At 43.8% G+C, this 12,677-nt stretch overlaps 1 protein-coding gene across 2 annotated transcripts in view; it reads left to right on the plus strand.

Moving 5' to 3' along the window:
• The window catches only part of ATRN (attractin), a 146,480-nt gene that overhangs the window by 19,094 nt on the left and 114,709 nt on the right, over nt 1-12,677 (plus strand). For both annotated transcript variants that reach the window (XM_084286343.1, XM_084286344.1), the window contains exon 2: nt 10,927-11,010. In XM_084286343.1, coding sequence (XP_084142469.1) covers nt 10,927-11,010 — 84 coding nt within the window. The remainder of the gene's footprint in view (nt 1-10,926; nt 11,011-12,677) is intronic.

Genomic DNA, 12,677 nt, shown 5'->3' on the forward strand with positions numbered 1-12,677 from the left:
TTTAGCCGGTCTGTTGCTAAGGCTGCATTGGCACAGACCATGAATTCGGCATTATGTGCAAATCAGTGCCTCGTCTTCAACTCTTCAAGCTTCACTCCAAATAGAAAACAGTTTCTTAGTCTTTAATTGGTTAAAGATCATGTAAAACATCTTTTTCTTTTTTTTTTTAAGGGTATTTGTTTCATTTCTGTATAGTTTTTCTTGCTATTTACTATATTCCAGTTGAGGAAGCAAGGCTAAGTGTTTTAATAGCCTAGAACCCGTTGAACCATGTCCCCAAGCACCACGTCCAACCTTGCCTTGAACACCCCCAGGGACGGTGACTCCACCACCTCACTATCACCCCATCCCTACACCTGACTGCTCTTTCTGACAGAAATGTCTCCTCATTTCCAACCTGAGCCTCTCCTGGAGCATCTTTGAGGCCATTCCCTCTGGTCCTAGCTGTAGGAATTTGCTGAGAAGAGCCAACTTGGACGGGCTGCTGCTGTTAAGTCACTGGCACTTGCTGGGTGGGCATGAGGAGGTCGAGAAATGATGTTTGAAAATCCCTTTACATCCTCACCTGCAGGAGCTGAGATCTGTTGGGTTACTGGGTGTTGTTCCCTTGATTTTCTTGGGCTCTTTAAGAAAACGTTGTGCTGGGTTGAGCAGCGTGGGCTTACTTCATTCCCGCAAGGAGCTCGTGGAAAAATTGAGGCTTGCTGGTGGAGCGAGCTGCGGAGTGGTTTGACTGCTCTGTGCCAGCAGAACAAGTCTTGATTTAAGGGATTGACTTAATTCCATCAAATCTACGCCAACCACGACCTTTTCTCTCCTTCCACTAAGCCAGGATGCTGGATCTGGTTGGGTATAAACTAAAAGAGGGGAATTCCCATCTCATGGGCGTGAACAGCATCATGTCCCCAACTGCATTTCCTTACAATTAAATGAGGGATTTGCAGTGAGTTCATGGAGTTGATCAAACCTGTTGATTCTTTCAGAGGAATTTCACCAGTTTTTAATAAAAACATCACCAGGTTATCTGACAGAAGAGAAGCATTTGCACTTGTGGATTTTGTCACCCAAGGGATGCACAGTGGTGCTGAGCAGACCTTAAACATCAGGGTTGCTGCTGAAAATACAGCTTGCTGTTAACACAGGGGTGTGCAAGGGTTGCATATTGATAATGAATTACTTCTTGAGTAGCTTTATGGTTCAATATGCTTCTTTTCCCCCTTTTTTTGCCATCCTGATGTTAGATTTTCCACGTTGGCATCCACGGTGCTTCTGCTTGGGGGTGCAGCATGTGGATGAGTTCAGCACAGTGCTGCCACTGAATACGAGAGGAGCAAGAACATGATGCTTCATACTGCTCAAAGCTTGGACTTTTATTATGTATTTTATTATATTTTTTATTTATTTTCTGCGTTTTGTTCTACCTAACAATGGGGAACTTATTGAGAAGCTAAGTGCGTGCATCTGCCTTGACAAGATACTTGAAGTGTTCGATATTTAGTTGTTTTTTTCCCGACTTTGTACGGATTTGCTCTCATTAAAACTGAGTCACGGGGGGGAAAATACCGCTCACTTTTCTGCTCGGGGTTACAATCATCCTTCTTGCTGTCGTCAGGAACTCAGCAAAACAGACCACGGGATGGGAGAGCAGCTGGCTTGAAGTGGAAAATGGGAGGGGAGGGGGGAAGGACTGATGCACGAAATGTGCGGGGAGGATGATTACAGTTCTCTACCACGTGTGGCCGGGCAAGCCAAATCCATACAAATCCAGAAATTAGAAGGGATGGCTTTTGTTCCTCTCTTTTTTTTTCTCCTGGATATTGCCAGTCATAAGATATACAGGGTATATCCAAGATTATCCATAAGATTTGCATGTTAAGGAGGTGGCTGCTCATCTCTGGTTACTTCTGCAGCTGCCAAAAAGCATTTGATGGAGGGGCAGAAGTGGGCTCTGTGGTTGAGAGCCAGCAGTGACTGCTTTCAGCCCCCTTTCAGCCCCATGAGCTGCCCATTGCAGCCCCCAGCCCATCAATCCCTCATCATCTCTTGGGTAAATGTGCTGGGGGGACCATCAGGAGAGAGCTTATGCGGCTGCACAGGGCGTTTGGGAGCAGAATTCAGTGAAATGAGTACAAAAGGGAATCTTTTAATTGGACTTGAGAAGATTGTACGGTACAAAAAGGTTGGGTACTATGGGCATTTCTCCATCTGCTCTGCTTAATTCCTTCTCCATCCCTTTCTTAAAACCAAATATTACTTTAACACTTTTTATATTTTAAGGTAATAAATGTGAGGAGAAGGACATTTTGGGGGCAGACAGCGTATCCTCATGATATAGACATCCACACTTCTAGGGGGCTGCGCTTGGGTCTCTCTCAAGTTTAACGCTGAGTGCTTACGTGGGCTCCTATGAATGTTGTCTTATTCTTCCTAGTGGCATCCCAGAGAACATTTTGCCTTTTTAGCATTTTTATAAAGGTATAATTTCACTAATAAACTCGGATGAATGTTCTGCATTTGCTTTTGGATGCGTAAGTTGCCAGATGCTGCAGTGGAACGACGCCGGTGTGCGGGAGCAGAAGCAAAAGCTGCGACTTGCTGCACGTTGCTGGCTGCAGGAGCTCCTGTGAATAGTCACTGAAAGCTGTTGCAGCAGCAAATCGATGGAAACAAACCCAGGCAGCCCAAAACACGTGTTCCGCTGGCTTCCTCTTCCAGTATCGATCTCCTGCTCTTTGCATAACCTCCTCCGTGCTGTTTCAGCCAGGAAAGTGCTTTAAAATTTGTTAGCGATTGTCACTGTGTAAGTTCACAGAGCCCTATCTGGGTCTTGGGACGTTTATTTTATTCCTTTAATGAACCACACCTGCAGATTGGCATCAAAATCCTTTTTTTCAGACAGAACCGAATGGATGTGAACCATCACCCTAAGCTGCTTTCTATTGATTTTTTTCTTTTTTTTTTTTTTCCTGAGAACATTTCCCGGCAGGTAATGCTGCTCCTTCGTAGCTCAGAAATTTTTGAAACGTCAGGCAGGAAATAAAAGGAATTATTTCTACCCCTATTAGGAAAGTGGGTCGGATTGTGATATTTATTTATAGGCTATCTCAATATTTTCCTTTTCCCTTTTTTTTTTTTTTTTGCTGCAAAACTGACTGATCTGAGGCTGGAGCTTTTTTGTGAATGCTACCCCCGGTTTCTGCATTCAGCACCTGCCCTAGAAAGCAGCATCACTGGAGGGGGGCCAGGATTTTGGGCATGCTTCAGCTGACTTCAGGTGTCGTGGTTGAGGAGGATTTTGGCTTGATTTTCCTTAGACTTGGGATTTTGACCTTGTCTTAGCATACCGCCGAAGGATGCGGGTCCTCTGCTCCACGGGGGTGGCCTTAAACCGAGTTTATTTCATTTTGCAGCTGACTGGAGGGTGAAGTCAGCAGCTCAGCCCCTTTTCATTTGCACGTGCCGCCAGCGAATGCTTTTTCCTGGGTTTTAAGTATAGGACTGGTGACTTGAAAACATACTGAAGCCAAGAGCTCTTCAGCTCTGGGAGAAGATTGATGTGTCTATCACTTCTGAGCGCGTGTGGTTGAAAAATTATAATTATGATGGCTTATTTACAATGTACACAGGTGTGATATACTGCAATCGAGATGCTTATACATGTACTTAAGATACGTTTTTGATTAATTGAACGTTTCTAATTTTGGGAAAGTGCTGAAAAATCATCCAACAAACCTCGGGTGCTATTTGCAACCAAGTGTGAATGACAATTAACTTAGGGAGGGCAGAATAATGAGCGAAAAGATGTTAACTGCTAGGAAAATGAGTTCAGATCGGCAGAACCAGAAGAGCAAACCATGTCCTGAAACAGCCTAAAATAGCTCATCTGTAAAATATTTTGTGTTCGGAAGCCTTTGAGCTAGCAAGTTCTTGAAAAATTTGTATGTGTTAAATTGGTTTTAAATTCTTTGTAGACCAAATGTGTGTATAGACTCATTGCTCTTAAAATTACACTGATTTTTTTTTACCCTAACACAAGTTAGGTATCTTGTAGGTATGAACTTATTGATAAATGCAGAAAATATTGACAAGGAGAAGTTGAAATGCAGAAAATATTGTGTAGGACTAGCGGTGTCTCTTAAATTCTAGGTAGAAACTTAGAAAATAGAGCAGCACTACAGGATGATGAATTTCGATAACAGATTTTGCCCTTGCCCCACTGTAGAAAAGTAGACAAACACTTGATGATTGGAGCTCAAATTTGGTAAATGCAAACTGGGACTTGAAAACAGATTTAGGAAAAAATAGTTTTGATTTTTTTCCCTGCTTCTGGGTATATTCGGAACCATTATTTTTTCCTAGCTGTGCCATACTTAAGCATAGATGATGTTGTATATCTTCTATATTAGGCTGGATCATTTAATGCAGTTAATTTTTTTTGATCATCCAGTGGTAGACCTCAACGGGACCTGCCTGGCTCTGGAGCTTCGTTAGCTTTTGATGATCTCTGTGCTAATTGCAATAACGGGCTTTCCTCTTCCTTTGGACTCCCAGGGTGTTCGGATTTTGGCAATACTATGGCCATTAGCATGGGGTGAGGTGCAGGACCACCGGCAGGGGATGAGCCTTGAGTTGTTCTGAGCATCATACGCCTGCAGCTGAATTCTCTTCCTTCCAAAGAACGAGGCCAAGATCCAATAAATGGATTTGTGAGCAGATGGGGAAAGCATAGTGCAACTGGTAGATGAGCCTCACAGACAGCTGCCACAGGGCGCGCCATCTGCAAGGCGGCTGCCTCAGGTCAAGGTGGCCTTCAGGGGGAGGTATCCAAGGGTTTTTTTGTCGTGGAATTATTTCTGGCTGGAATACGGCCACTGGGAGAAGTGTTTTGGAAACAGTCACCGGCAGCCAAGATGGGAATGATGGATTCAGAACGGTTCCGGCTGAGGCGTGGAGGCAGAGATCGGCGTTTTGTGAGGGTTGACAGTAGAGCAAAGCCACAGAAATGTGCACCTCCAAAGTACTCCTTGTTTAAAGAAGAGGGTCCCAGAGTAATAATAATGTCATCGTTTGGTGTTCCCCCTCACAGTGAGTTGGAATAGGAGGAAGAATTTGCAGCAGGCGAGGTGCCCAAGGCTCCGGCCTACCTGCGGCCTGGGCGCTTGGGTCAAGGGGCTGGAAATCCAGATACAAGGAGAGGAATAAAAGGGAGGAAATGGAGATAGGAATCTAAACTGGGGATGATTTCCATATGAATGTAATTGCGGGACCAGTTCGGGGGCAGGAACATCAGGTGGAGCTACAGTTCTTCATGTGTGATGACGTTCTTCAAGTGCGATGATGAGGCAGTCTGTGGCTGGCGGCTGTCAGATGGAAGAAATGTTGAGGTCCTTTGGGATCTGGTGTGATTTTCAGTGCTTCCAATGTGTGTGGGATTGGCATTAGGGAGGGAAATCAGCTCTTCCTTCATTGTTTCTGTTGCCTTGAATGTTGAAGTTGGGTAATTCGGTGTTTTGTCGTGCGGTTTCTTCATGGATATAATTCTCTTACTTATTGTCACTTCAATGTTTGTAGGGTAAGAGAGAAAGCAACTTCTTCCAGAAAGAGGAGCTGAAGTGCAAAGCACTGGCCAGCCCCAAAACAGCTGACTTTGGTGGCATTTGTCTCCGGTGACAGCAGAAGAGCAGCAGCTGGGACAGCATCAGGAACAGGACCCTAGTGCCGATACTGTTTGTAGCCTTTGGAGAAGAGGAAAAAAGAGAAAGTATTTGGTTTCCAGCTTGGTGACTTGGTGATTTTTAAGGTTCTTGGAGCATTTGTGCCTTCTGCTCTCTCTGAGGCTCTCAGCATTGGCTCTGCCTTGTTGGGAGCACAGCATTTTGTTAGATCAAGGTGGATATTCCAGGAACAAAGGGATTAAATGTGGTTAGGAGCATCGCTGGTTGTGGGGATACATTTTTACCTGCTGTAATTTCTCTGACCGTCCTCTCAGGCGTTGCTGAGCTTTGCAGGCTCTGCCCTTATCTCTGATCGGCAGCCAGGAAATCACTTTTCATATATTTACATATCTCCCAGAGAAGGACGAAGCTAAGCTCTCCTTTGAAGAAACCACGTTTCCCACATCAAATTAGCAGTGCCACTCGCTGATTTTTTTTCGAAGCAAGGCAGCTCTTCAGCATCAATTTAGCTGAAAGAGGGATGAAAACAGAAGCTATTGAGTGGAGAGTGATTGTCAGACTTCTCTGACCTCTTTGCCACGGTGAGATTGGCAGGGAAGCCCGGAGCACCCTTGAAATACCCAATTCTGGGAGGAAAACCCTGATCGAGGCAATGCTGGGGATGGTTTTGCAAGCGCTGGAACAGCGATTAGTTGCTATGAGATTGGTTAAAAATGCTTTTTGCTTGCAAAGCCACCAGATTTTCTACGCATTTCATGGTTGTGTGCCTCTCTGTGGCACACGGTGTGGCAATAAATGATGTTGTTGTGGCAATGCTGAGCTCTTGGTTTCCAAAAATTGAGTGTTCAGATCGGCTGTGGTCGTAGCAAGCTGTGGAGGGTTTATAAATCCTCCCTGTGGAGTGTTTATAAATCCTTATCAAAATTAATTTTGTAGTAGTGTCCTGCATAAGAGCTGGCATGTAGGAATTAGTTCATTTGAGCTGTGGCACCTAGCTGGCAGAGAGTGGATGTTGTGCTAGAAATTCATGAAACAGATAAAAGAAAATCTGTGTGTCTGTTTCTGTCATTCTGTATGCGGCTATTCCATGCCTATAAATTAGGGCATTTCTTTATAGCAAACCATAGAAGGATATAGCCCTTAAAATCTGTGCTTTTTATGTATTTATTTATTTTATTTTATTTTGAGAAATGAACAAAGCTAAGTCGGTAATCAATTTAGGAGAGAATGCCATTGTTCTGGTAATAGGCCGTAACAGCCCTTTCTTTATTGGATGCAACTTCAGATTTACCCAAAACAATGGCTTTTAATTGGGGCTTTCTTGAGGCACTCGGGAAAGAAAAGGGAGAGAGGAGGAAAACTCCTCGTTTGCATCAGTCTCTAGTTTTAGCGACTTCAAAATTAGGGCGAGCCATTGCGGGCTTGGGTGTTTTCTGCTTTTTTTTTTTTAACAGCAAGGCTGTGCCAAAAGTCTAGTGAGCATCCTAAAGTGCTGGCTGTGGCCATGCAAGCATCTCTGCAGTCCCACTGAAAGCAACACAAACTGTTCTGAGATCCTTTGCTGATCCATCAGAGGTTGAGGATTAAGGTAAAGGATGAATTTGCCCTACAAGCCCAAGCAGCCCCCTTGCCTGCTCTGGTGAGTGGTGAAGGAAAGGCGAGTTGCAGCTCCTCTTCTGTACTACTCTGAATATATTCAATATATGCCAGTGTACCTTTGGTGTTGTGGTGTTTCGGAAGTAAGTGCCTCAAGATGATTTACTCCAAAGGTCTGAGCTGTTTTGTGTCTGTGGTTTGTACTTGGATGGTAACTTTGGTTTGTTAGATGATAATTAGATAACAGCTTGGAGTCTGCCTGCTTGTGCAGTTCATGTTCTCAGAAGGAGCTTTGTCAGTGTATGCTAATTGGTATTTAAGAAATACACGCTTCTCATGTTCCTCACGTCATTAAAACCACTGGGGTTTATCTGGTATGCCTGGGTGAAAATCAGTGAGAAATTTCCATGGGTTGTAAGTCGCGCTGTTGGTGCCTAGCGGTGTTTGGAGCAAGCCTTGAGCCGCGTCTGTGTGCACACGAGCAGAAAGAGATGTGTTCAAGTCTGAGTTTTGTGACCAGAAACTTGAACTAGCTTTTCCACCAGGTGGTTTTCAAGGCAATATTGTAGTTTGTAGGTGCTGAGGTGCTGTCTGTGCTGTGTTGATGGCTTTCACCTGTATCTGCATCACCCAACGCCCCAAGGACCTCCCTTTTTTGTGTTCAGAGGGGGCAGCAGCGTGGACGTAACCCCTGAGTAGCACAGGTACGTGTAGGGAGAGCCCATCGAGGGCATGGAATTAATTAGTGAGATTAAATGGGAGCTGACACCTTTCCAAACTTTGTGGCGTTGATTATGCATTTGGGTGATAAAATTAGAAATCTGCACAATAAAGTTAAAGAGTTGAGCACTGGGAGAACACAGCACAATATCCTCAGGACTTCACATTTCTAGAGTTTAGTAGGGAAAAGACAGTCCCCTGGTAGTACGGTACCTGCGGTGAGGATTTTTTTTGTTGTATGTCCCGAGAGCTCTGGACATAGCCCCCCTGTAAGTCACAGAAACCTCCTGCCTTCAAGTTCTTTGCTCCCGGGGAGTTTTTCCTCCTTGAACTCCTCATGTGTTGCCTTCATGAACCTTTTCTTGTAGAAAAAAAAAACAACAAAACAACATTGTCTAGGAGGTGTCCTAGGTATCAGTGCCCAAAGGTACTGAGCACGAAGCTTTCAGAAGCTTGAACTGTTTTTTTTTTTTTTTTAATATCCTTTATTTGTCTGTAACAGCAGCGGTTTTTAAAGCTTAGTAAGGAGCCTGAGTAACTTAGAGATAAGCGTTTAATTAACAGCATATCAGGGAAAACCAACAGGGTGCCCAGGGAGGTGGTGGTGTCACAGTCCCTGGGGGTGTTCAAGGCAAGGTTGGACATGATGCTTGGGGATGTGGTTCAGTGGTGACAGTGGTGGCAGCGGGACGGTTGGACCAGATGATCTCGGAGGGATTTTCCAGCCTCTCTGATCCTATTTCTATGATTCTATGAAATACGACTGGTTATTTTTTTATAAACTAAACTTTGGGTTTTGGTTTCGCTTTGCTGAAATATGACCGTAAGTTGTGTCAGTGTTGAAATTCTCAGGTTTTTCCCCGAGATCTGACACGGCCGGGATTTAAGGGATTTTTTCTTTTTTTTTTTTTGCATCGCTCTTGATAGTGTTTCGGCAGTGAAGGATTTAGTAATTGTTTCCAGAGAAAATTGTTCAAAGAGTTTTCTGAGCAGGGGCTTTCTGAGAGCTTGGCAGATTGCATAAGATTGTTTTTAGCTTGCAAGACTTGCTCAGGTTCCCAAAGTCTGTTTGCTCTTGGTGGCATGCAAAGCGCTGTCAGCATTGAAGTACTGGTATAATTTGATTCCTAGCTTTTCCGGAGATGTTATTTCCAAAAAGATGATTTTTTGTTGTTGTTGTTAGACAAAAGGACCAGTTATTAGTTTCTACACTTAGGAATTTGCATCTAGTTGTGCAAATTCTGTATCAGTAGATAAGACCCTTGAATTTTCAAAGATGCTGAACCTTTAAAAATGTGTGAGCATGTGTGTAAACTTGTGTGTGTGCACATCACCATGAAAGGTGCTCCTGAAAACTGTTATCTATTCCTTCACTTGCCTAAATGTAAACCTGCAGAACCTCAGAAACAGTCCTTAAAAATCTTGAACTACATTTCTGAGGTTGAAAAGTGTTATAAGAAGTTAATGTGGAGGAAGAGGAACCTGGTTCCGAAAAATCCTATATACTTTGTTGTGTGCTTTGTTGTTCTTTTATTTATTTATTTTGGATTAGAAATGAACTGTGTGTAAACTTTAAAATGCTCTACAGAAAAGATTCTGGAAAACCATTTTTGACTCAGTCAAGATATTTGAAAAAGATTAGATGATATTAATGGATCTCCAGAAAAAGACCCAGTAAAGGGTTTCAAGATATTGTTTTAGGGAACTCCTGGGATTGGTTCCTTCTCTCTTTTTGCTGAATTTGATTTTGCAGACTGCTTTTGTTTTACTACAACTGTTTTAAGTAGGATAATAGTAGTTTTCCAGGAGGCTTTGATTAGCTCCAGGCACAGGTGGGTGATGGAGTTTCTAACCTACCTGGGCAGGAATCGTCCCTCAGCTCTGCCACAGCGTGGTGCCTGGGTGTCTTCAGCTGCTGCTTCTGTTTCACTTCATCCTGCCCTAATAATTTTTGTTTTCAATGCTTTTTGCTGTACCTCAGCTGAAACTGATCTTGAATTTTTGACCTGAGATGGGAGGGTGCATCCGAATGCTCTGGCTCTTGGATTTGTCTTCAGCCCGTGTGTGCTCCTGCCAGGCTCCGCACGAAGACAGACGATGCAGAATCTCAGTGCCTGATTTTTGGAAACCCAAGCGCTGTACCAGATCTGCTGCCACAGACTCCTGGCCATGGTCCCTGGGGAAAACCTACCGAGGTTAAAATCCGCAGAAGAGAGAAGGCACAGCTCCAGCCAGCAGACCTGCCTCCAGCTTGCCTTGCTCTATGTGTTTGCGTGGCTGTCGTGCTTTGAGCAGGACTACTAGCAAGAATATCAGTTTCCTTTGTGCTGCAACAAAGGGTTAAGCACAGTTCCAACGTATGTTTTACCTTTGCTGGCAAGCTTTTCATCCAGGTGCCCTTCAGTGGGTTTGTGGCTGCCTGTTTGTACGTGGCTGTGAGTAGTACAGATAAATGCAGTTGCCCAGGACTTGTGCTGTGACATTTTGCAGATGTAAATAAAAGTTACTTACTCCACTGGCTTGGTTCCCTTCAGTCTTTCAGTGGCATCTTGAACATTTAATGGTTTTAAGTGCTGGTGTTCACTGTGTGTACTGGGATGAATGAGTCCGACCGTACTTTCTGCTTTTACATCCCTGGGCTTTTGTGTCTGTGTGTTAGGCCTTGTGGTAGGTCTCTTTAATGGAGTGTTAATCTGAAATACCATCAGTCTGATAGAGAAACCATCACCCTTTACTCATTCTGCAAGGACGGGCATCAGGAAGCGTGTACAGGGACTTCAGAATCCTGACACTTTCACGTGGCGTTGTTGGTCTGTTTTTAATGCCTATTGAGTAAGTGAAAATCTAATCGTGGCTCTCCCTAAATTCAGGATATCCTTTATTTGTGTTAAAACATTGGAGCCTAATGCTTGTGATGATCATTTTTTATTTACAGACTCACCGGACCTTCAGGGTATGTAACGGATGGGCCTGGGAACTACAAATACAAAACCAAATGCACCTGGCTCATTGAAGGAAGGTGAGTGTAGTAAACACCTTGGCTTTTGGTGAGGTTTGTATGCACCGAGGTCTTTTTTTGTTAGTTATTCTTGTGAAATAAGTTTATTTTGCTGACTTTGTGCAAACTACCTCCTGAATTTGCGGCTTGCTGTATAAAATATGCTGCTCATTGAAACTGCGTGGAAAATCAGAATAAATGCATCTGTGTAAGTAAAGAATGAAAAAATTGAACTCTTGTTATAGTGGGCCATTCAGATGATTGGGATTCAGTCTATGTTAACTTTTGACATTATGAAAAAAAGCAAACTGTTAAAACTTGTTCGTGAACAGTCAATTTCTGTAATGCTGCATTTGAGATGCTGACTTCCTCTCCAGGCTGTGAAAACGCCACGAGAACCATCGATCCGTTTTACAGAGGTCCTCTGAAATGGGAGGAGTCTTTCAGACCTCTTCATCTCCCTGCTGTTCCTGTATTTGATTGTGTATTGCTTACAGTGACCTCTGGCAGAGGTTTTTGGAGCAGCCCGTTCAGTGTGCCTCCTGTGACTGCCATCCAATGGATGGTGCAGTGGTTCCGAGCACCTGACCTGTTGAAATACATTTTTCATAGTGCTAGGCTGATGCAAGAACTCCAAAATCCTTTTGTATAGTCTTTAAAACTTGGTTTGGTCGGTTCTGATGCTCGATGCTAACAGCTGCGTGGTAAGTCACGTTCCCTGAATCTTTAAGTAGAGAGGTTTGTGGATGGGAACAAGTTACGTGACAGCACAAATGATTTCATTCGCATTCCACACCTTTTAGGCTGAGGTCTCTCAGCCTCCTGGAGGTTTAGACCTTATTCAAGTAGCAGGGTATGTTTTTCTTTAGCCTTCTCTTGGTTTAGGAGGTCTGGTGGGTGGGGGCGGAATGGTATTCACTTTGTCTACTCCAGACATTTATTTTGGATGAGTAACTTAAATACCTAAGCTCCCAAGATACTCAAAGGCAAAGGCTAAGCTATTCCAGAGAGCTGTCCACAACGCTGGAACCGAAGGCCTACCACTGGCTATTAACTGGATGAGGAGCCCGATATTTTGTTGTGGTGAAGATCAAAGTTAGGTGCTGCAAGTGGCAACACCTTCATGTTCGCAGGTAGTAAAAATGCAACTGCAGCCAGTTCACAATTACGACTTAAAAACGTTTTGAAAGGATGTTGTTACAGACAAAACAGCCCCAGCAATTCCTATAATCAGCTTAACCCTCGTAGCTTTTTTTTTTTTTTTTTTCCTCATTAGAGGATAATTTGCCTTATGTTTTTATCAGAAGGGAAATGCTGCTCATGGGTCCGTGTTAATGTCACCGTGACAGCTCCTTCAGCCTTTGTTTGCAAGTCTGGAGAGGCTTGGAGAATCGTCACTTTGTGAGGCTTGAAGTGAGATCTTAGGTGCTGTAAAGAGGTGTACGGAATTGTTCCTTCTCCTTTTGTAGCCAGGCATTCAAGCAGATGTCCTTTTCCTGCTTCTGATTGTTTGTACCCTGCTGTCAGAGCACGGTGCTAAGCAGAAAGGAGGTGATCACGCTGATTAAGCCAGCTGAAATATGCGCCCTCGTGAAAATAGTCGAAGCTCTCTGCCAAATGTGAAATTCCCAGAGAGATCGGGGCTTGGAAAACAGCTTCTGCAAAGCTGTTAAATTCTGCTAAGTGCC

The sequence above is a fragment of the Netta rufina genome (assembly GCF_964035555.1).
Source record: "Netta rufina genome assembly, chromosome: 4".
Lineage (NCBI taxonomy): Eukaryota > Metazoa > Chordata > Aves > Anseriformes > Anatidae > Netta > Netta rufina.